The sequence below is a fragment of the Cervus elaphus genome, chromosome 4 (genome assembly GCF_910594005.1).
Source record: "Cervus elaphus chromosome 4, mCerEla1.1, whole genome shotgun sequence".
NCBI classification, from domain to species: domain Eukaryota; kingdom Metazoa; phylum Chordata; class Mammalia; order Artiodactyla; family Cervidae; genus Cervus; species Cervus elaphus.
The window spans coordinates 66,043,846-66,067,060 of NC_057818.1; the positions used below are offsets into that span (position 1 = coordinate 66,043,846).

Genomic DNA, 23,215 nt, shown 5'->3' on the forward strand with positions numbered 1-23,215 from the left:
CCCAGGGCAAGAGACAGTCGTCCAGAGATACAGATCTAGGAGCTCCCTAATTATTGAAAACAATTGTCTGAAAGAGGTTCAGTGAACTGATCTTCAACTAAGATGTGCAGAACACACAATGGGAAAATCCCTTCAATAAACGGTGCCGGAAGAGCTAGATGACAGCAGGGGGAAGCTGGACCCTCAGCTCACACTACATGTGAAATCATCTCAAAACACAGCAAAGACTTAAACACAGGGCCTCAAACCATGAAAGAACCAGAAGAAAACACAGGGGGAGCTTCGTGACATGGGTGTGGACAAGCTTTCTGTGGATATGACACCAAAAGCATGGGCAGCAAAGACAGAGACAGACCCGGGGGGTAGGTAAATAAAAACCTTCTACACAACACAGGAGATGGTCACAGGAAAGGCAATGGACGCAACGGAGAAGATGTGTGCAAACCACACATCTGATAAGGGGCTACTTCTCCAATACACAAGGAGCTCACACAACTCAACGCAAAGTAACAACCACCCGGTTTTTAAACGGGCAAAGGACCTGAACAGATGTGTCTCAAAAGACGATGCCCAGACGACCAAACAGGACATGGGAAGGTCTCAACACCCACCAGTCCTCAGGGGAGCACACAGCAGAGCCAGTGAGATGTCACTGCGCGTGTTAGAGACACTTGACTGCTAGGAAAATGACAAAGACAGCACGTGCTGCCAAACGCGGAGAAGAGAGAACCTTGCACGTGGTCGTTGGGGACACAGTCGGTGCAGCCACTGTGGAAAGCAGTATGGAGTCTCCTCAAATTCTAAATCTAGAACTCCCTACCATACGATCCAGCAATTCCACTCCGGGTCTGTATCCAAAGAAGATGCGGCCAGGACCTCACAGACGTATCTGCACTCCTGTGTTCACTGAAGCATTGTTCGCAACGGCCAAGATACGGGATCAATCTCAGGGTCTGTCAGTAGATAAAGGAATAAAAGAAAGATGAGATACACACACACACGATGGAGTATCTTCAGCCTTTAAAAAGTCAGAAATCCTTCCTTTTCAGACAACATGGATGAACCTGGAGGACCGTATGCTGAGTAAAGCAAGACAGACAGACAAACACAGCAGGAGCTCACTGACCTGTGGAATCTAATCGTCAGACTCAGAGACAGAGACTGGTAGTTGTCAGAGGCTGGGAAGGTGGGGGGTGGAAACGGGGAGGGGCTGGTCACGGGGAACATCTCAGGGACGCCGACGAGTAATCCTGGAGACCTGATGGGCAGCGACGTGACTACAGCTGACCATGCTCCAGTGTAGGCTCAGTCCTGCTCAGAGGGCAGCCCGGACGTGTCCTCACCAGACCCGCAGACCAAGGTGAACTGCGGGAGCTGATGCACATGCTAATCAGCATGACCGTGCTGTTTCACAGGGTAAGCTTGCATCAGAACATCAAGCTCAACATCTGAAACATACAAGTCTCTGTCAGTTATCCCTCAAGAAAGCTGAAAAGTTTTCTTTCATTTAAGTAGACCAAACATGTTGTTAGTTATTCCATGTCTAATTTAAGCCAGTCACTCCCCTGTTTAATATATGTACTGACACATGTGTTTCTCAGCACGTGTGCAGTCTCCTCCTCCACTGAAGAAAACAAGGCCCTAACCACACCCCACCTGCGCTCTGAGCACGCAGGTACAGGTGTGCGTGCATGCACACCTGTGTTCCTACACGTCCACGCGTCTGTGGCCGTGTTTGTGTGTGCCGGTATCATCTTCCAAAGCTCATTTGCTGGGCATGCGTTCCTCACCGTTGCAGCTCACTTGCTCCTGACATCAGTGAGCATTCCTTTCAGCCTGAAAACAGTCAATATCTAAGCCCTTGCCCCTCTGCCAATGCCATCTTTCACCCTCACTCTCTACCAAGCTACTTGAGAACATTTTATTTTTTTAACGAAGTGTGTGCTCAGCGACGAGGAGAGGATGATAATACAGGTGAAGGTTAAGGGGTCCGTCCTCCCACAGCCCTCCTCCTCTCTGAGGAAGAAGCAGCCTGACCTGGCGGGATGAGTGGCTGAGATTCCGCCCACGGGCGGAAGTGGTGCCCGGATCCCAGGATTCACAGACTTCCCCATCTAATGACCCTCTCACAACTGTCCCTTACAAATAATTTTTTGACTCAGTATAAAACTGTTCTTAATGACTTCCCTGAAGGGGTTTCTCCAATATCTCCTGGCATCACCTTTTTCTAGGAAGTTGTCTGGTCCCAGTGAGCTTGTCATTCTCTTGATAACTGAAAAAGGTCAGTTTTCATCCCAGTCTCAATGCAGGGCAATACCAAAGAGTGCTCAGCCTACTGTACAATTGGTCTCATTTCACACACTAGCAAGGTAACGCTCAACATCCTTCAGTCTAGGCTTCAGCTGTACCTGAACCGAGAACGTCCAGATGTACAGGGTGGAGTTAGAAAAAGGCAGAGAAATCAGACATCAAATTGCCAAACATCTGTTCGATCATAGAAAAAGCAAAGGAACTCCAGAAAAACATCTATTTCTGCTTCATGGACGACACGAAAGCCTTTGATTGTCTGGATCATAACAAACTAGAAAATTCTTAAAGAGTGGGAATACCAGACCATCTGACCTGCCTCCTGAGAAACCTGTATGCAGGACAAGAAGCAACACTTAGAACCAGACATGGAACAAAGGACTGGTTCAAAACTGGGAAAGGAGTACGTCAAGGCTGTATATAGTCACCTCGCTTATTTAACTTGTATGCAGAGTACATCATGGACTGCATGAAGAACAACATGGATTCAACATTGCTGGGAGGAATATTAGTAACCTCAGATTTCCAGATGACATCACCCTAATGGCAAAAAGCGAAGAGGAACTAAAGAGCATCTTGATAAACCTGAAAGGGGACAGTAGAAAAGCTGGTTTAAAACTAAACATTCAAAAAACTAACATCATGGCATCCAGTCCCATCGATTCATGGCAAATAGATGCAGAAACAATGGAAGCAGTGACAGACTTTATTTTCTTGAGCTCCAAAATCACTGTAGACAGTGACTGCAGCCATGAAATTAAGATGTTTGCTCCTTGGAAGAAAAGCTATGACAAACCTAAACAGCGCATTAAAAACCAGACACATTACTTTGCTGAGAAAGGTCCATCTAATCAAGGCTGTGGTTTTTCCTATAGTCACGTATGGATGTGAGAGTTGGACTATATAGAAAGCTGAGTGCCGAAGAATTGATGCGTTTGAACTGTGGTGTTGGAGAAGACTCTTGAGAGTCCCTTGGACTGCAAGATGATCAAACCAGTCCATCCTAAAGGAAATCAGTCCTGGGTGTTCAGTGGAAGGACTGATGCTGAAGCTGAAGCTCCAATACCTTGGTCACCTCATGTGAAGAGGCAAGTCATTGGAAAAGACCCTGATGCTGGGAGACGTCGAGGACAGAAGAAGAAGAAGGGGGCAAAAGAGGATGAAAGGTTGGACAGCATGACCAGCTCAATGAATAGGAGTTTGAGCAAGCTCAGGAGACAGTGATGGACAGGGAAGCCTGGCATCCTGCAGTCCATGGGGGTCACAAAGATTCAGACACGGCTGAGCGACTGAATAACAATGTATTTAAAATAAGCTTCCCCTTTTCCTGTTGCCTCGGACACCCCACGTCTCAGCAGGCTGCGCTCCACAGCACTGTCCTCATTCGGGGGTCACGCTGAGGTCCACCCCTCTCACACTCACCATCTCCCATAGATGGAGTCTCCCGGGACTGGCCTGGGACGCAGGCTGACTGGGGGCCCCCTGCAGCCACCCCGCACCCCAGAGTCCATGGTCGCAGACTCTGCCCCTGCTCAGAGCTTCGCTCAGGATGGGCCGTGGGGGCCCCGCAGCCTCCCGCAGCAGGACGCCGCGGCTGACAGCGAGGGACCACGTGTGTTTCCTGCCACACGTGGGGGGCTCCGCGGTGCTGACCGAGGCCTGAGGCCGAGAGCGGAGGGCTCCCAGTGCCCGCCAGACACCGCGGGAGGGGGGCTCCAGCTGCCAGCCTCCATCGGAGCCCTGAGCCTCCCTGCCTGTGAGGATGGGTCCCTCTCTGTGTCCACACAGGTGGACCTTCCTCTGACCCCGAGATGATCCCCGCCGCCGGGGCCACACCGCCTACCTCTCCCCGCTTCACTGTGGTTCCCGTTCCATTTGGGGAACTTTTCTTCTGCATTTGTCTGTGGTTACGTGTTGCAGAAACACTCTCCGGGGCACATCTCAGCATCAGGAGCAGAGGAGGCTCTGGGTGGGCACCACACTCGCCCCCTTGGGTGCAGTCTGAGCCAGCAGCCCATCACGTCCACCTTCTCCTGCCATCAGCTCGTCTGGCAATTAACCGTGATGATGGCAGCAAGAGCCCACAGCCCCTCTGAGGGCTGGGGTTCGGACAACATGCAGAGGAGGAAACTCAGGTGCAGAGAAAGGGCACCGCCACTCAAGGTTCCATGAGCAGCGGGCACACGTTCATAGGAACATCTGTTCCCACCAGAGTGAGAACTCTGACCCCAATCAACACCCCCAAAAGCTTGCAGGTGATGGCAAGACCAGAGGAGACTGTGCCCAAGGACCCCGGGGCCCCGAGGAGGCAGGAAGCCCCCGGGGGCTTGTTCCCAGGAAGGCGGGCTGGACGGTGATGCGGTAAAGAGAGACACCCTTGACGGGGGCTGAAACAGGGGGAAGCCACACTCCGGGGCAGGGGAGGAGTCAGTTTCCTTCCTGATTCCTTGAGCGTCTCCTCTGGGCTCTCAGCCACGCGGACTACACTGAGCCCCAGGGAGACGCTGAATGTGTGTCCCTCATAGAGGACAGACTTGTGGACACACTGGGGAAGGAGAGGGTGTGAGGAATAGAGAGAGTAGCCTGGAAACACACACACCAGCACGTGTGAAACACACCGCCGGGGGACGTGCCGTGTGACTCAGGAGCTCACAGAGGCGTCTGTGACAGCCTAGACGGGTGGGGGGGTTCAAGAGGGAGGGCCACGCGACACATATGGCCGATCCACGTTGATGTGAGGCAGAACCAGCACCATACTGTGAAGAGACGATCGTCCAATTAAAACACAAAGAATGTGTCTCTGGGGATCTGAGTCCTGCGGGCAGCAGGAGCCGGCATCCTCCCAGAAGCATCTCCAGGGCCTGGTGACCCGGCCAGGGTGAGAACCCCACGGGGACCTGCGGATGGACGGGCAGAGGAGGAAGCAGACCCCGAGGTGAGGCTCTCAGAGGGAAGGAGCCTGGCCGTCCTCATCTGGAAGGGGCAACTCAGGAACACACTGGGACTGTCATGGGGACCATGCCAGGCTTTCAAGAAGAGGCTGTTCCCCTTCCTGCAGGGACGCTGATGTGACAACCGCGTGACAGGAAACCCCAGCCCCGGAGAGGACACACCCTGTGTGTCTGTCTGTCCGGAGGGCACCCAGGTCTCCTCCAACCTCACGGCCTGGACCTCAGGGAGGAGACGCCATGGCCCCCACCCTCCCCGCCCTGCTCTGCCTCGGTGAGATGAGGAGGGGCAGGGGGAGCCCTGGACTGGAGGGACCCTCCCCGAGCGGGCCTGCTCTGACAGGGGACCCCAGACCCCAGGAGGCTCCCGGGGAGGAGAGGCACTGCTCAGAGCTGAGGGCAGACCTCTCACAGGGCTCTCTCTTCCAGGGCTGAGTGTGGGCCTGAGGACCCAGGTGCAGGCTGGTGAGTCTGTCCCCAGGGCCAGCTCCCTCCTCTCGTGGGGTCAAGGGTCACCCCCAGGCCACGGGGAGGGGGACGGCAGCTCGGGGCTCACGGAGGGGGAGTCTGGGAGGCCTGGGCTGAGAGTCGGGGCATGGGGGAGACGCCTGGTGAGCCTGCCTCTGATTTCCTTGCAGAGACCCCCCCCAAACCCACCATCTGGGCAGAGCCGGGCTCTGTGGTCCCCTGGCTGAGCCCCGTGAGCATCTGGTGTCAGGGGACCCTGGGGGCCCAGGAGTTCCGTCTGGATAAAGAGGGAAGCTCAGTCCCCTGGGACACACAGAAACCCCTGGAGCCCAGGGACAAGGCCAAGTTCTCCATCTCACTGATGACTGATCAGTATGCAGGGCATTATTGGTGCTACTATCTCAGGGGATATCACTGGTCAGAGCGCAGTGACCCCCTGGAGCTGGTGGTGACAGGTGAGAGACGCTTGGGGACCTCAGGCTCTGCCCTCGGGAGGGGGATCTGCTCTCAGGGGGTGTCCCTCTCACAGCCCAGCCCTGGGGGACAAGGGGGGAGCCCCAGGGATCCAGCTGCCTCCTTCTCTCCTAGGACTCTACGGCAAACCCAGCCTCTCAGCCCTGCCGAGCCCTGTGGTGACCTCAGGAGGGAACGTGACCTTGCAGTGTGGTTCCCGTCGGGGACTTAACAGGTTCCTTCTGACCAAGGAAGGAGAAGACGAGTCCTCTCGGACCCTGGATGGACAACGGAGCCCCGACGGGCAGACCCAGGCCCTGTTCCCCGTGGGCCCCGTGAGCCCCGGACACGGGTGGACGTTCAGATGCTACGGCTTTAACAGGGACACCCCCCGGGTGTGGTCGGCCCCCAGCGACCCCCTGGAGCTCCTGGTCCCAGGTGAGGAAGTCCCGTCCTGCCCGCATATTTGTGCAGACAAGACAACATATTCGGGTCTCTGCTCCCAGGGGAGCCCCTGATGGGGAGGGGTGGAGAGAGCGTGGTGCTCACAGGACAGACACACAGACAGAGACGGCGAGGCCTGGGGCCGGGCCGGGAAGGGCGTCCACGGGGGACGCGGTCCCAACGACCCGGCGCCTGTCTCTCCCCAGGGCTGACTGGGAAGCCGTCCCTCCAGAGCCCGCAGGGCCCTGTCGTCACCTCTGGACAGAACCTGACCCTGCAGTGTCGCTCTGACGCCGGCTACGCCAGATTCGCTCTGTCCAAGGAGGGGGGCCGGGACCTCCCCCAGCGCCCTGCCCGGAGGGCCCAGGGGGGGCTCTCTCAGGCCGACTTCCCCCTGGGCCCGGTGGGCACCGTCCACGGGGGCCGGTACAGATGCTACGGTGGACACGGCCTCTCCTCCGAGTGGTCGGCCCCCAGCGACCCCCTGGAGCTCCTGGTGGCAGGAGAGTGGCCAGCGGGTCAGTCGGGGGCCAGACTCTGCACAGGCCCCACCGGGGAGCCCCAGGGGTGATGCTGGGACCAGGGGGAGGGGTCCCCGGGAGGGGACAGCGAGACGGGGTAGGGGAGGGGGGGACTCGGAGAAACAGAGACGGCGCTGAGGGTCCAGAGAGGCCGCGGAGTCTCGCTCAGAACCAGGGCAAGCCCGCACCCCCTTCCTCTCTGCAGGACTGCTCAGAGACAGACCCTCGCTCTCTGCGCGGCTGGGCCCCTCGGTGGCCCCGGGGGAGAACGTGACCCTGCTATGTCAGTCGGGAAACAGGACGGACACTTTCCTTCTGTCCCAGGAGGGGGCAGCCCATCGCCCCCTGCGTCTGCGCGCCCAGGACCAAGGTGGGCGGTTCCGGGCCGAGTTCTCCTTGAGTCCTGTGAGCTCGGCCCACGGGGGCACCTACAGGTGTTACCGCGCACTCAGCACAGACCCCCACCTGCTGTCCCGGCCCAGCGAGCCCCTGGCGCTCCTGGTCTCAGGTGAGGCCCCGTCTGTCCGTCTGACTCAGCAGCTCGGGGCTCTGTGCCCTGGGAGACCCCGGAGGTGGTGGAGGGGGCGCTGAGGGAGGGGCCCCCTGAGGGAGGGGCCTCGGAGCCCGGCCCCGCCCCTTCCTCCCCACTGGGGTCCTGGAGGGGCAGGGGGGCAGTGGGAGGGTCTCGGGGAGGCCACAGGGCCATGCAGGGCAGAGGGGAGTGAGGTGGGGACCCCGGTCAGTCCGGCGCACCCCTTCCTGGGCTCATTCCCAGGACCCATGGGCCCAGCCCCCACCCTCGGGCCCCAGTTCAACAACTGGGGAGTCACGGGGCTCTGTGCTCAGGTGAGACAGCCCACCCCAGGGCGCTTTGAGATTCTCTGGGTGGACAAGGCCCCTCAGATCGTCATGGGCCGGCGGGGAGTCGGGCAGAGAAGGCGCGGGTATCACAGGCTGTAGGGGCCTGAGGCTGCGGGAGGGGGTCAGTCTGGGGAGGAGCAGGCCCGCCCCCACCCCATCCTGCCCCCGGAGGCTGCAGGGATCGCCTCCTCCCCCGGGCAAAGTCAAGCCGGCAGTGTAGAGGGCTGAGCGAGCGCCTGATGGGGGCGGTGGTGTGTCCCTGGGAGCCACGGTTGGGTCCCACCCCGGGACCCCGCAGACCACCGCTCAGGGGCGGGCCCCATCCTGTGCTGTCTGAGCTCCCTCAGCTCAGGGTCCTGAGCAGGAACGTCTGAGACAGTAAGACAGAGAGGCCCCGGGAGGCTCCCCGAGGAGGACACGGCCCACCCACAGCCTCCCTTCAGCACCCTCGGGCCCCCGACACCCTCCCCCATCACCGCGGTCAGACCCAGAGTGAGGAGGAGGACAGCGTCCCCGTCAGGGGCTGGGCTCGGGGCCACGTCCTCTCCCGGGAGGCGGGTGCCCTGGGCGCACACCCCGGTTCCGGGTGACGGGCCGGCGCTGACCTGTGCGCCCTCACCCCAGACTACACGGTGCAGAATCTCATCCGGATGGGCGCCGCCGCCTCGGTCCTGCTGCTCCTCGGGGTCCTGCTCTGCCAGGCTGGGCACGACCGCGGAGGAGCCCGAGACGCGGCCCGGAGCTGAGCAACGGGACCTCGCATCGCAAGGAGCGCCACAGCCCCCGACGCGAGCTCCGGCCCAGGAGCTTCGGGAACAGCCTCTGCCGGGCGTGCGGGGTGCGCTTTCAGCGGAGACCTCTCTGCAGAGACCCTGGGGGAGAGACGCGCCGCGGGGGCGGGAGGAGGCCCCGGCGTCCCGGGGAGGGGGGCGGGGGACTCGGCCTCCGCTCACGGGGGCCCCTCCCTCCCGGGGAGGAAGCCCCGACTCCCGGCTCCTCCCACCCCAGGCCCGAGGCGCAACCCAATGGCAGGGGCGGGTCCTCACCCTGCAGGCCCACAGGCTCTGTCCGCTCTCCTGGACGACGTGAGCCTCACTGTTCATGCCCGCCATCTCTGGTGTGCGCAATGACGTCCATCCCTTCTCAGAAACAGAACGTCGCTTAACTGAATAAATGGTGGAAGTGGGGCCCCGTCTGGAACAGATGGATCCAGAACTCGTCCCCGAACCCCTGGACCCCTCAGCCCTCCTCTCCTCGTCAGATGACACCCGTGTGGTTTCTCCAGAAACACTGTCAGTGCGATGGGATCCCTGGCGTTTGAAGTGACGGTCAGGGCTACGCTGGTAAATGAGCTCAGGAATATATCGTTCTGTAAAGAGCGCCGATGTGGGGTTTCCCTGGTGGTGAAGAATCTGCCAGCCAACGCAGGAGACACAGGTTCAATACGTGATCCTGGGGGATCCCACGTGCCAAGGAGCAGCTGAGTCCGTGAGCCGCAGTGACTGAGGCCCGCACATCCTGGAGCCCGCGCGCCGCCAGAGAGGCCAGTGCTGCAGACGCCCAGACGCCTCAGCGAGGGAGCAGCCCCGCTCATCACAACCAGACACACCCCTGTGCACACAGACCCAGCACAGACACACTCATCAGGCAATAAATTCTTAAAGAGCCCAGGCGTGTGAACTGTGTGTCTGCTTTGGTGCAAACGCTCTCCGTGGCCAACCTCCAGGAGCCCGGGTGAATGTGCTGAAGGCAGGGTGGGAAGGAAGGAGCAGGCTGGCTTTCCCACAGGAGCGAGTCTGGTCCAGCCAGCCCCCACCAATGGCCCCACGCGCACAGATGTGTCCTTTGCATTACACGTCACATAGGATGGTCTCCACCTCAGTTTCATGCCCCAGGTTCCCTGAGATGAGATGCCCACCTCCTAGTTCATCTGTGAGAGAGGGGAGGAGAAAAAGATGGAGGAGACAAGGCTGACTCTGACAAATCCCAGCACATCACGGGCAGGTGTACTCATCACCCCACTCAACCTGGAGAGTCGACAGCAATTCTCAGTGAAAAGGAGAGACACAGTGCTGGCCCACACTTGCATAACCTAGAGGAAGATGCGTGCACAGCCACGAGTGTGCAAGCAGAATACGGACACGTGGGTTGTTCCCAGTAGAAAAGGTTACAGAAATCACTTTCACCAAAATGAATGGTTTGGTGTATATATATGCGACAGAAGATTATACAAAAATTCACAAAGGTGGACTGCTAGAGTAACACAGATCAGTTTTCAAGCATAATGGTGAATAAGTGAAATAAAACTGTAGGAGTCCAGTCCATCACATCAAATTCAAAAGGCAACAACATGGGACTCAAATAAAATAAGAAATGAAACAGGAGGAACAACAGCTGCTACCAGGTTCCCCTGGTGGCTTGGTGGGTAAGAATCCAGCCGCCAATGCAGGGAACGTGGGTTCTAGCCTTGCTGCAAGAAGATCCCACACAGGCCGCAAATGCTGAGCCCGGGGGCTCAGAGCCCTGCCCTGCGACAAGACACGCCATCAAAACCAGGAGCCCAGGCACCGCAGCGAAGAGAAAAGCTGTGATGAGCTCAGCTCAACGTGGGAAAAGCCCCTGGGCAGCAGGAAGACCCAGCACTGTCCTCTTTCACTCAGGCGTGTCCGACTCTCTGCGACCCCATGCACTGTAGCCCGCCAGGCTCCTCTGTCCGTGAGATTCTCCAGGTGAGAATACTGCAGTGGGTTGCCCTGCCCTCCTCCAGGGGATCTTCCCCACCCAGGGATCGAACCCAGGTCTCCTGCATTGCAGCAGATTCTTTACCATCTCAGCCACCAGGGAAGTCCAGCACAGCCAAAACTAATTAATAATTAATTTTTAAAAATTGATACCTCAGAAATATAAAAGTTTATAAGAGAGTACTAAGAACGACTGTATGTCGACCAATCTGACAGCAAACTTAGAAGAGATGCAGGAGTCTCTACAGACACAAGCCTGCCAGAAATGAGTCTAGGAGATGTAGACAGCCTGAACAGAGCAGCCACGGGAAGTGACACAGAATCTGTAACATACCAATAAAAACTCCATGCAAACCAAAGGCCAGAGCTGGGTGGCTGCATGAAGGAGTTCTACCAAACTGACAAAGAGGAGCTTATACTGGCCCTCTTCAAACTCTTTCAGGAGACAGAAGGGGAGGAAACACTCCCAAAGTCATTCTATGAAGCCACCGCCACCCTGATACCAAAACCAGACAAAGACACAACCAAAAAAGAAAAGTTACAGAACAAAGCTGTTTATGAAAATACATGCAAAATGCACAACAAAATATTAGCTAATCGAATTCAGCAACACACAAAAGGAATCACACACCATGATCAGCTTGGATTCATATCAGGGTCACAAGGATAATTCAACATATGCAAATCAATCCATGTGAATCACTACGGCAACAAGAGAAAAGACAAAACAACATGCTCATCTTAATAGGTTCAGAGAAAGCATTGATAAAATTCAACATCCATTCATCATAAACACTCACCAAAGTGAGTACAGAGGGAAGACATCTCAGTGTAATAAAAGCTATTTAGGACAAGCACAGTCAACACAGTACTCAAAGAAAAAGAGCTGAAAGCCTTTCTAAAACTCTGGGACAAGACAAGGACGCCCACTCTCAGCATTTGTGTTCAGCATACTACTGGAGTCCAGGCAGAGCAATCAGGCAAGAAACAAGGATGCAACTTGGCGGCAGGAAAGAGGCAAAACCGTCCTGTGTGCAGAGGACATGATACTCCATTTACAAAACCCTAGAGCGCAGACACAAGCTGTCAGAACTGAGGGAGGGAGCACCCTGGTCTGCGGAGTGGGGCAGCTGGTATTGTCTGGGTCTGCAGTCTCTGCGTGTGTGTGTGTGTGTGTGTGTGTGCACTCAGTCGTGTCCAACTCTGTGAGACTCCACAGACAGTGTGCGTCAGGCTCCTCTGTCCATGGGATTCTTCAGGCAAGAATAGTGAGGTGGGTTGCCATTTCCTCCTCCAGGGCATCTTCCCAACCCAGGGATCGACCTACGTCTCCTGCGCTGGCAGGCAGATTCTTTCCCCCTGAGCCGCCTGGGAGGCCCGAGTGCAGCCTACCAACTGCACTTCCCTCCACAGAAACGGCGTCAGACGCCCGCCTGCTCTTCTCGTTTTCCCCTGTGTGTGCATGTGGACTCTCAGGACTTCCCAGCTGGCATACTGGTGAAGAACCTGCCTGCCGGTGCAGGAGACATAGGAGACTTGGGTTCCATCCCGGGGTGGGGACGATCCCCTGGAGGAGGGCGTGGCAACCCCCTCCAGTATTCCTGCCTGGAGAATTCCATGGACAGAGGAGCCTGACGGGCTGCAGTCCATGGGGTCGCAGAGTCAGACACGGCTGAGCGACTTAGCAGGCACACTAGTTAACTATCATTTCTATTTTCCATTTCTGGCCTCACTATGACACATTTCAGAAATTTTAATCAGCGCTTTACACAAGAAGGCAGATCGGGAACTCCCAGCCCTCATCTCGCACAGAAACACTCATAAACCAGGATTATTTGGGCCAAAAGACTTTTATGCAAACTGCAGAATCCAGCTAGTGAGCTGCAACACCTCAAATGAGCAGAAAACCGAGAAGAACCACTTGGAAAGGATAAACAGAGCAGGTTCTGTTTCCCGGTCTCCCCTCCAGCAAGCACAGCTCAGCGCTGAGAGGACCCCCCTGGGCCCAGGCCCCCTCCTCCCCGGGAGGACAGTGGGTGCAGCTGCACCACGTCCCCAGGCTCCGGGGCACTGGGGGCCTCAGACCTCAGAGACCGCGTCGCTGCTCAGCTCACGAGAGCTCCCGGCCGCAGACGCACGTGGGGCCGCAAAGCAGGAAGAGAAGGGACGGGGCTCTGTGCAGCCGGCTTGGCCTCGGGGGTTAGAGGAGGACGGGGGTCCTCAGACTTCTCCCTCAGGGCAGGGGCACGACGGGGCCGGGGCACACCATCGACTCCCCGGACGGGAGGGCCAGGGAGCGGCAGGTCCACAGAAGACGTCTCCGAGGCTCCAGAATCTCTAACTGGGCTGGGGGAAAATTCACCGTACGTCCGAGAGGAGGCGGCTGCTTCTCCCAGCGCACAGACACCAAAGCAGAGCCACAGAAACACCGAGAACCGGGAACCGTGACTCTGCCCAGGGCCGCAGAGAAACCAAGAAATCGGGAGATCTGAGAGTGCCCTTATTATGGAAAACAGTTGTCCCGAAGCAGCTCAGTGAACTGATCTTCCACAAGGTGTCCAGAACACAGAACGGGAACGGACAGTGCCTTCAAGAAACGGTGCTGGAAGAGCTAGATGACAGCAGGCAGGAGGGGGAAGCTGGACCCTCAGCTCACACTACATGTGAAATTGAAGAAGGAATTCATAGGGCCTGGACTCCATCTCGGGCCTGTCCGGGCTGATCGTGCTCGGCCACCTCTCCAGTGGACCCTGAACTCTCTGCTTAGTGCCTGTGGGAACGACAATGGAAGGATAAGACCCCCTCCGGACAGGGGAAACTTGAAGATCATATCCAGGTTACTCATCACCTAAGAGAAAACAGACACTAATCACCCCTGCCTCCGGACAGTATCTATCAGAATGTAAGCACAGGCTTATCGGTTATTAACTGGTTGGAATGTAACCATGGGCTTATTGATTATTAACTGTTTGAACACATAACACGTGAATGATGGGGTTATTGTGATTGTATTTACCCTTCCTTTGTAAGCATCAAGGGACTGGGGTGATGGGTTTGGACACGTACACATGGGGTATAAAAGATTTTCACAAATGCTGGTCGGGGCCCTTGGCTGAGAGGAGACTCTGCCTTGGGCCCGCCGGTGTAATAAACTGCACTCCACTATCTGTATTGTCCTTCTGAGTGAGTTTGTTTCCTGGAACACGTGGCTATAACAAAATCATCTCAAAACGCAGCAGAGACTTAAACACAGGGCCTCAAACCTTGAACGAACAAGAAGGAAACACAGAGGGGGGGGCTTCGTGACATGGGTGTGGACAAGCTTTCTTTGGATATGGCACCAAAAGCACGGGCAGCAAAGACAGAGACAGACCCGGGGGGTCGGTAAATAAACACCTTCTGCACAGCACAGGAGACGGTCACAGGAAAGGCAGTGTATGCAAAGATGTGTGCAAACCACACATCTGATAAGGGGCTACTTCTCCAATATACATGGAGCTCACACAACTCAACGCAAAGTAACAACCACCCGGTTTTTAAATGGGCAAAGGACCTGAACAGGTGTGTCTCAAAAGATGATGCCCAGATGACCAAACAGGACATGGGAAGGTCTCAGCACCCACCAGTCCTCAGGGGGGCACACAGCAGACCAGGGAGATGTCACTGCCTGCCGGGGTCCAGCCTCGGCAGGATCCAGGGGGTGCCCTCAGGATGAACGGCGTCGGCGAGAGAGAGAAGACACGTGAGACCAGCCTTGATAGGGCCAAGTCTGCGAGGGAGAGGGAGAGAGGGAGAGAGAGAGAGAGAGAGAGAGAATGACCAGACGGGGGTGTTTGCAGGGTCTGGCAGAGTCTGGCCATCCTTTATTTTATACCGTGGCTTTTATACCCTAAGTTAGTACATTTCTAAGGGGAAGATAGTTTAACATTACGTCAGCTTGTCCTTCACAAAACCAGGGTGTTTCTGCATACTTCTTTGTTTATGAGGGTCTTGTACATTATCTTCTGGCCTGGGGGCCTATTAACATTTTATGCAGGTCAGGTGAATGTAAACCTATTTTCTGTTTCTCTGGTGACCTTAACTGAAAGGTAGCAGTCTCATAGGGCAACAGTACAGAGTGGAAGTATAACCTTGTTAACACAAAAATTAATCCTTCTGCAGAAGTTGTCAGTTGCATTTATCTAAGAAGTTTACCCCACACAGACTCTGCGGCTTCAGTGAGGCAGCCCCTGCCTAGTACTCCTGGCTGACAATTAGCAACCATCTCATTGTTACCACACTAGGGCTAAGTCCTTATTTCTCTAGATCTTTAACTATATTAACAATGGTTTCTGTTTTCTTTTGTGTGTGTGTGTGTGTGTGTAATAAAGTTTTATTAAAGTATAAAGGAGATAGAGAAAGCTTCTGATATAAAGGGGGCAAAAGAGTACCTGTTTGCTAGTGTTAGCAATGGAGTTATATACTCTCCAATGAATCCAAAGAATGTCTGGAGGTTGCAAACACCTCACCAGACCTACTCCCACCATTTACATTTTAAGATAACAGAGTTGGCCAGAAGGTTTAATCCAAAGATTGTCCTCAGGCAGGATACATCCTTGTGAAGACCAGACCTACTCCCATAATTTATGTTTTAAAATAACAGAATTAGCCAGAGGGTTTAATCCAAAGACTGTCCTCAGGCAGGATACATTGTTGTTATATAATCCTAAGGAATGTAGAGGAAAAAAAGTAAAAAAGTTTGTCCTTTCTTCCTCCTTGAATATCCCAGACCTCTCTCTCCTTGGGGACCCCCTAGACTTCTTAGCAACCTGCCTAGGAAATGACTCTCTCATTCCCCCCCTTTTCTTTTAGGAGAATTATGTTGCCTAGGGAAAAGGGGCGTCGTTCTCATTCCACAACTGCTTCCGAGCTGACAAGGGGTGTTGTCCCTAAATTGGTGAGGCAACATATTCTCCTAATCCTCATAGTGAGGATGTCTCATCCAGGGTCCCCAAGTAATAGTTGGAGGAGGCTGTGGCACTCATAGGAGCTCAGACAACTATTTGTAAATTAAAAGCTTTTAGACGGTTAGAAAACCCCATTATACAGTTACAGATGTAAGGCAAAATAGTCATTAAACCAAGTTAAAATCAAAATGAAAAGTCACATTATGTCCATAGTTACATCAGTCCATCTTAAGGTTGTTAGATGTCACCAGTTTAAGAAGAGGCATCACATGTGATTGTTGTCGAATGTATTCGCAGACTTGGAGAAAGTCTTTTCCTTGAAGTGGAGATGTCCACCACGGGAAGCCTTCCACTGATGAAGTGGGGAGTGCCCCGCAGACCCAGCAGTTAGACCCATTGTGGAACGCAGCATAGGATTGAGCCCAGGACAGGAAGGCATTGTCTTGAGGATCAAACGGCAGACTCAGGATTTCTGGAGTCAGCAGAAGTAGGCTCACATAGATTATCAGGCCCATCTGAAACATACAAAGTCAGAGCGTAGAAAGTAAAGACATAAAATGACATCACTTAGTTCTGGTCAGGGTGCCACCTCTTGACTGGAGTGTGATGTACCCATGAATCAATTCCTGGCACTTTGACAGCTGTGGGAGAAGAAAGAATAACCTGGTAAGGGCCTTCCCAGAGGGGCTCGAGGGATGGGCCCCCAGACCCCAATGGTTTTATGAGGACCTCGGTTCCTGGCTCAAATAGAGGCTTGCTGGATTCAGAGGCTGGGTCAGGAGTCGTCTCCCGGAGTTCTGTTAATGCCTGTTGAAAAGCTGAGAGCTGAGTTACATAATTAGTTAACTCCAAGGCTTCAGGATCTATAACAATGTCTGTGCGTAAGAAAGGCCTTCCATAAATACATTCAAAGGGGGACAGTCCCTCCTTTTTGGGGGCAGTTCGAGCCCTCATTAAAGCTATGGGTAGGACTTTAATCCAGTTGCCCTGCGTTTCTTGAGTTAATTTGCGCAGATGTCTTTTGATAATGTCATTAGCTTTTTCAACCTTTCCTGAGGATTGGGGTCTCCAGGAACAGTGTAAGTGATACTCTATTCCTAGAGCTTTAGACACCCCCTGAGTTACAGCAGCTTTAAAGGCGGAGCCATACCTTTTGTTTCAGTGACAAACAAGTTGAATTCTGACCCTGTGGGCAAACTCAAAGCCGGAGCTTGCAGGAGAGCAGTCTGAAGAAGCTTAAAAGCCTTTTGAGTATCTGGAGACCAAACCAGTTTGTCGGTTTGGGCCTGCTGAGTTTCAGCTATCAGTTTATATAAAGGCCGGGCAAGTTCCCCATAGCCCGGAATCCAAATACGACAGTAGCCTGTGATTCCCCAAAATCCCCTCAATTGTCTTAAAGTCATAGGTAGGGGATGGTTTAGTATAGGTTTAATTCTCTCGGGGCCTATGGCCCTAGTCCCTTCTGATATGATTAGGCCCAGATATCTAACAAATTGTTGACAAAGCTGAGCCTTTTCTCTTGATGCCTTGTAACCGCAGCCTGCCAGAAAGTTTAAGAAATCTTCTGAGGCTCGTGAACAAGCTTCCTCTGTCTCAGCACAGAGCAAAATATCATCTACATATTGTAACACTACCGCTTCAGAGCTAAGTTTTGTAGATCCCGTGACAAACTTTGTCCAAATAAGTGGGGACTGTCATGAAATCCCTGGGGCAAAACTGTCCAGGTTAACTGGGAAGCTGGCTGAGTAGGGTCTTCAAAGGCAAATAGAAATTGACTTTCCTCCACCAAAGGCACTGAATAGAAGGCATCTTTCAAATCAATTACTGAGAAATATTTGGCTCGTTCAGGAATTTCAGACAATAGAGCATAAGGATTAGGCACCACGGGGTGTGAAGGAACCACAGCCTCATTTATTATTCATAAATCTTGAACTAATCTCCATTTATCATTTGATTTCTTTATACCCAAAATAGGAGTGTTGCATGGACTGTTACAGGGAACTATCAGTCCCTGCTCCTTTAAATTCTCAATGATGGGTTTTAACCCTTCCTTAACCTCGGGTTTCAGTGGATACTGCTGCTTATGTGGGAATCAGTGCGGGTCTTTGAGCTTGACAGCTACAGGAATAGCATTTTGTGCTCGACCCACAGATTTTCCATCAGCCCATACTCTAGGATTCACATTTTGTTCAACTAAAGGGAGAGAAAGGGAGGGCTCCATATTCATGAAAACAGAGGCATGGACCTTGCTCAGTATATCCCTCCCCAAAAGGGGTGAGGGTGATTCTGGCACGATAAGAAACTCGTGTGAAAAATAGCACAGAATCCCAGTTGCACGATAGAGAATAACTGAAGTAATACCTTTTGGCTCGTCCAGACAGTCCCATTACGGAAGCGGATCGGGAAGAAAGTGGGCCAGGGGTTTCAGTAAGCATGGAATAAGTTGCCCCAGTATCTAAAAGGAAATTGACGGATTGGCCTCCCACCGTTATCAATACCCGGGGCTCCTCAGGTGTAATTAGGACGGGAGCTTGTGTGGGGACCCCCAGGCACCTTCAATCCTGGTTGTCTTGAGAGTCAGACCCCTGAGACCTACGCCTCTGGGGGCAGTCTCTCCTCCAGTGTGGTCCCTCGCAGACCGGGCATGGAGCCGGGGCGGCTTAGATGCCTGAGGGCAATCCCGCTTGAGATGCCCCTCCTTTCCACAGCAATAGCAAGCCCATCCCTTTTCACCTGGGTCCCTCTGGGCATTTTTCTCAGGCTGTTTAAGAACGGTTTTCATAGCCATTGCGAGGGCTTCTGCCTTTTCCTTCGTCTTTCTCTGCCTTTCTTTCTTTTCCTCATATTCCCTTCCATAATAGACTGTCTGAGCCAGTTGTAACAGATTATCTAAAGACTGATTTGGTCCATACGCCCGTTTTGATAACTTACGGCAAATATCTGGAGCCGACTGAGTGAGAAATCTATCTTTTAAGATCACTTTTCCCTCTTCACTTTCGGGACCAATCTCAGTGAATCTGCGAAGGGCTTCTCTCAGTCTGTCTAGGAATTTACCTGGAGCTTCCTTCTCCTCCTGTTCTATGTCTGCCAGTTTGCCATAGTTTAAAGGCTTAGAAGGCGCCTGTCTGAGTTCTTCAAGACTACATCTGACAAAATGACTCTGATCCCATCTTCCTTTAGCAGTGTTATAGTCCCAGTCTGGTTCTGTAGCTGGAACCGCTTGACTCCCAGTGGGGAGGGCAGTTATCTCGTCCTCCCTCTTTCCCACTGATTCATTACCAAGCCACTCATCTCCATAAGCAACCGCTTTTCCCAAAACTCGAGCCTTTGAGTCGGGAGTCAGCATTTGTCCCAAGATATACATCACATCCTTCCAAGTAAGGTCATAATGCAGAGTAACACCTTTAAAAGCTCTAATATATTTTTTCTGGGCCCTCTAAATAGTCTCCCAGATCCTCCTTAATTCTTTGTATCTCTTGATAAGAAAAAGGCTTATTAACTCTCATAGACTGGTAATTTCTCCCGGTGGGCACTTCATGAAGAGGCAACAGCATGTGTGGCTGTCCCTCAGTCTCTCTGGCTGCTCTGCGCATGTTCCAGGGGTAGATTGGAGAAACCTGCTTTTCTTTATCTCTTTGCCTCCTGTCCTCCATCTCATCTCTTACTTGGTGGTTTGAGTTTCTACTGAAACCAGAGTAGTTTGAACCTCAGCTTGGAGCCCCGGATACGGGGGCAAAGTAGGAGGACAGGGGGGAGCGGAAGGTTTCACACCCAAATCTACACCCTTAGGACATAAGTCTGGCATATTTCACAGAGAGAAAAAGGGCAACACATACGCTACTTCTACCCATTTCCCTTGCTTTTTACAGAACCGGTCTAATTGTAAAACAGTATTATACTTAAGAGACCCTCCAACTGGCCACCGTTCGCCGTCCTCCAGTGGGTACCGCGGCCATGCAGTATCATATAGGAAGACCAGGTGTGTCTTCTTTAAGCCCTGGGAATCAACTCTATCCCAGTTTTTCAGGATACAGTTCAAAGGAGTGAGGCTGGAATTGTTAGCTCCCATCTTGTCCTGAAGGATCCCGGACGAGCCCCCAAGATGAAAGGTTGTTGCTGAACGATGAGACGCGGGATTCTTGGCCTCCGGAGGAGATGAATTCAACCCAGGGCCAGAGACGAGGCTGGATCGCTCAGAGCTTTTGTGTAATAAAGTTTTATTAAAGTATAAAGGAAATAGAGAAAGCTTCTGACATAGGCATCAGAAGGGGGCAAAAGAGTACCCCCAACAATGGTTTCTATAACACTACCTTAGCACATTAAAAGCAAAAACACAGCAAGCAAAACACAGCAAGCAAATCTCAACCCAATAACCACCTATAGAATAATTTTTCTTCTGTTTTCTAAGAGGACTCCTTTACCCCTTAAAAAGGCTCTATGTTTATTAGGGCTTTTATATAATCAGGTTCTTCAGGCTATTTTATGATTAGGATATTATAAGCAATCATGCATATTAGTACCAAGGGCATAAATGCATTTGGCTAACAAACTACCTGCAAAGGAGTTTAAATTAAAACACTCCTTTCACCCTGGATAATCTCATAAAATACCACCACCTGGGAAACTTATTGATTAAAGTTCTAAATTGATTCTTGGAAAGAGATCGGGGAAGGCCTTCTGCCTATGTCACAGAAATTAGGGAGTAGTCTACTGAGGCAGGCATCAGAAAGACAGATATCATCTTTAAGGTGAGCGCCAGGGGCAGCTTTTTGAAATCCCTGAAAACCTGATCTGCTTGCCTGTCAGGCTTTCTCCTCATGACCTTGTCATGGGTGGGATCTCGTGAGCTGGCCTTTTCGAAACCCCTGAAAACCTGATCCGCCTTGCCCATCAGGTTTTCTCCCTCATGGCCTTTCATGGGTAGGGTCTCGTGTGCCGGCTCCCGGCAACTGCACGTGTTACACACACTTGACTGCTAGGAAAAAGACAAAGACAACACGTGCTGCCAAACGCGGAGAAGAGAGAACCTTGCGCGTGGTCGTTGGGGACACAGTCGGTGCAGCCACTGTGGAAAGCAGTATGGAGTTTCCTCAAATTCTAAATCTAGAACTCCCTACCATACGATCCAGCAATTCCACTCCGGGGTCTGTATCCAAAGAAGATGCGGCCAGGACCTCACAGACGTATCTGCACCCGTGTTCTGCATCGTTGTTCCCGGGAACAGGATGCAGCCACAACCTGGCTGTCTGTCAAGAGATAAACACACACAGAAAACGCCATACGCACACAATGGAGTCTCACTCAGCCTTTAAAAAGGGAATCCCTCCTTTTGAGACGACATGGGTGAGGCCAGAGGACGTTATGCTGTAAAGTAAGGCAGACAGGCGGGGAAACCCAGCAGGAGCTCCCTGACCTGTGGAATCTAAAACAGACTCCGAGAAACGGAGAGAAGGGTAGTCTCCAGAGGCCAAGAGCAGGGGTAAGCAGGGAGGTGCGGGTCACGGGGAACAACGTTTCAGGGCCGCCGACGAGTAAGTCCTGGAGACCTGATGGGCAGCGACGGGACCAGAGCTGACCATGCTCTGGTGTCGACTCAGTCCTGCTCAGAGGGTAGCCCGCACGTGTCCTCACCAGACCCACAGACCTCGGTGAACTGCGGGGGCTGATGGACACGCTCATTATAATTAGCATGACTGCAGTACTTATTTCACAGCGTAGACAGAAATCAGAACGTCAAGCTGTGCATGTGAAACAGATATAGTTTTTGTCAATTATACCTCAGGAAAGCTGAAAGGGTTTTCTCTCATTTAATTACACCAGGCACTGGGGAGTTATTCCATTTCTGATTTTAGGCGCTTGCTCTCATGCTTAAAATGTGTTTTACATTTTTATTTCTGAACACGTATGCATTCTCCTCCTCCTCTAGAAAAGACAGTGTTCTAACGGTACTTCACTGAACCCTGGGTACTCGTATACACGTGTGTGGGCGTGCGCACGTCTCTGTGCACACGTGTGGGTGTCTTTGTGCGTGCAAGTGTGTGTCTCTGTAATTTCCAAAGCTCATTTCGGCCACGCGTTCCTCTCTGTTGCACCTCACTGCCTCTCTGCCATCTCTGAGTATTGCTTCCTGTGTGAAAACTGTCAGCATCTAAGGACGTGCACCTCTGGAAATGCCCTCTTTCACGCTCATTCTCTTTTTATCAAGTTACTTGGGAACACTTCCTGTTTTGAATCAAGTGTGTGACTCAAGTACTAGTAGAGGAAAACACTTCTCAAGGTTAAGGGATCCAGGCCCCCAGGGCCCTCCTTCTCTCTCGGGACCTGGCCGGTGAGAGGCTGAGGCACGGCCCACAGCGGGAGGCGGTGCCCAACCTCCTGGAAGCTGGGGGTGTGCTCTGCATGAAGCTCTGGCTTCCGCCCCCTGTAAGCACTCCGACAGGGGGCGGGTACTCTTCCTGACGGCATCGCTCCAGTACCCTCTAGCGCCCCCTTTCGGTAGGGGGCAGTCTGCTCCCAGGGGGCTGCTCATTCTCTTGATGGCGATCTGCGTTTCCTACAGGAAGTAGTTTCAGGACATTTTTAGGGCCTCAGTCCACTCGGCCTTGATTTTTTTTTTTCAGTTGAAATTTAGTTAGAATAAACTGTTTCAAATTGTAAATTCAGTAGGAAATACTTTTTAAATTTAACCTTCAGTTTCTCAGTTTACTGTGAAAGGTTACCTTTCTTTAACATGTAGTGAATTAACCCACTTGTTGACCTAGCTGCGGCACACAGGCCTCCATTGCAGGGTGCGGGGTCCTTGGCTGAAGGGTGCCGTGTCTGGAGCCCTGACCGGTGATGAACCCTAACCCTCAGTGAGGAGCGCCGAGTCTCAGTCACCGGCCCAGCAGGGCCGCCCTCGGGTGTCACGTGTACCTACATGTGCCCCAGCCCTCCCCAGGTCGGTTCTCCTCAGGGAAGGAGGCTCCGCTATGCCTTTCTTCAGCCGCTGCTGTCTGTCGTGAGCTTCTTCGTGTCTGACACTTAGACAGACACCACCCTGGCCCTCAGCACAGTCCCGCCTCTCCTGAATCGCCATTTCTGCTCTCTCTGCTGCATTCCAGAACATTCCCTCAATGCTATACTCCGACGTCACATGTGGCCGCTCAGCTGTCATCTTGACTGCCTGACTTTTTTTAACGTGTTGAATCTACTGGATTGTTCATGTCGAAAATGTTCAACTCTTTTCAGTAACTGCCTGTTCTTCTACAAAATAATCCACATGCTTGCCTCCCTTTATGTTTCTGTGAGGATGGGTCCCTCTCTGTGTCCACACAGGTGGACCTCCCTCTGACCCCGAGATGATCCCCGCCGCCGGGGCCACACCGCCTACCTCTCCCCGCTTCACTGTGGTTCCCATTCCATTTGGGGAACTTTTCTTCTGCACTTGTCTGGGGTTTCGTGTTGCAGAAACACTCTCCGGGGCACATCTCAGCATCAGGAGCAGAGGAGGCTCTGGGCGGGCACCACACTCGCCCCCTTGGGTG

The 23,215-nt window shown here is 53.2% G+C and overlaps 1 protein-coding gene across 13 annotated transcripts in view; it reads left to right on the top strand.

Moving 5' to 3' along the window:
- The window catches only part of LOC122692588 (leukocyte immunoglobulin-like receptor subfamily A member 6), a 109,003-nt gene that overhangs the window by 43,598 nt on the left and 42,190 nt on the right, over nt 1-23,215 (top strand). For 6 of the 13 annotated variants that reach the window (XR_006340688.1, XR_006340689.1, XM_043900304.1 and 3 more), the window contains exons 1-4: nt 5,389-5,529; nt 5,685-5,720; nt 5,894-6,178; nt 6,312-6,614. The exons of 1 other annotated variant lie outside the window; for it this stretch is intronic. Coding sequence is in view for 10 of the 12 variants with exons in the window: in XM_043900304.1 (XP_043756239.1) it covers nt 5,496-5,529; nt 5,685-5,720; nt 5,894-6,178; nt 6,312-6,614 (658 nt within the window). In the remaining 2 variants the exon portion in view is untranslated. Of the gene's footprint in view, nt 1-5,387; nt 5,530-5,684; nt 5,721-5,893; nt 6,179-6,311; nt 6,615-6,826; nt 7,139-7,346; nt 7,650-8,626; nt 9,671-23,215 lie in introns of those variants that run through there. 6 more of the 13 variants (XM_043900301.1, XM_043900303.1, XM_043900316.1 and 3 more) reach the window with 5 other exon arrangements.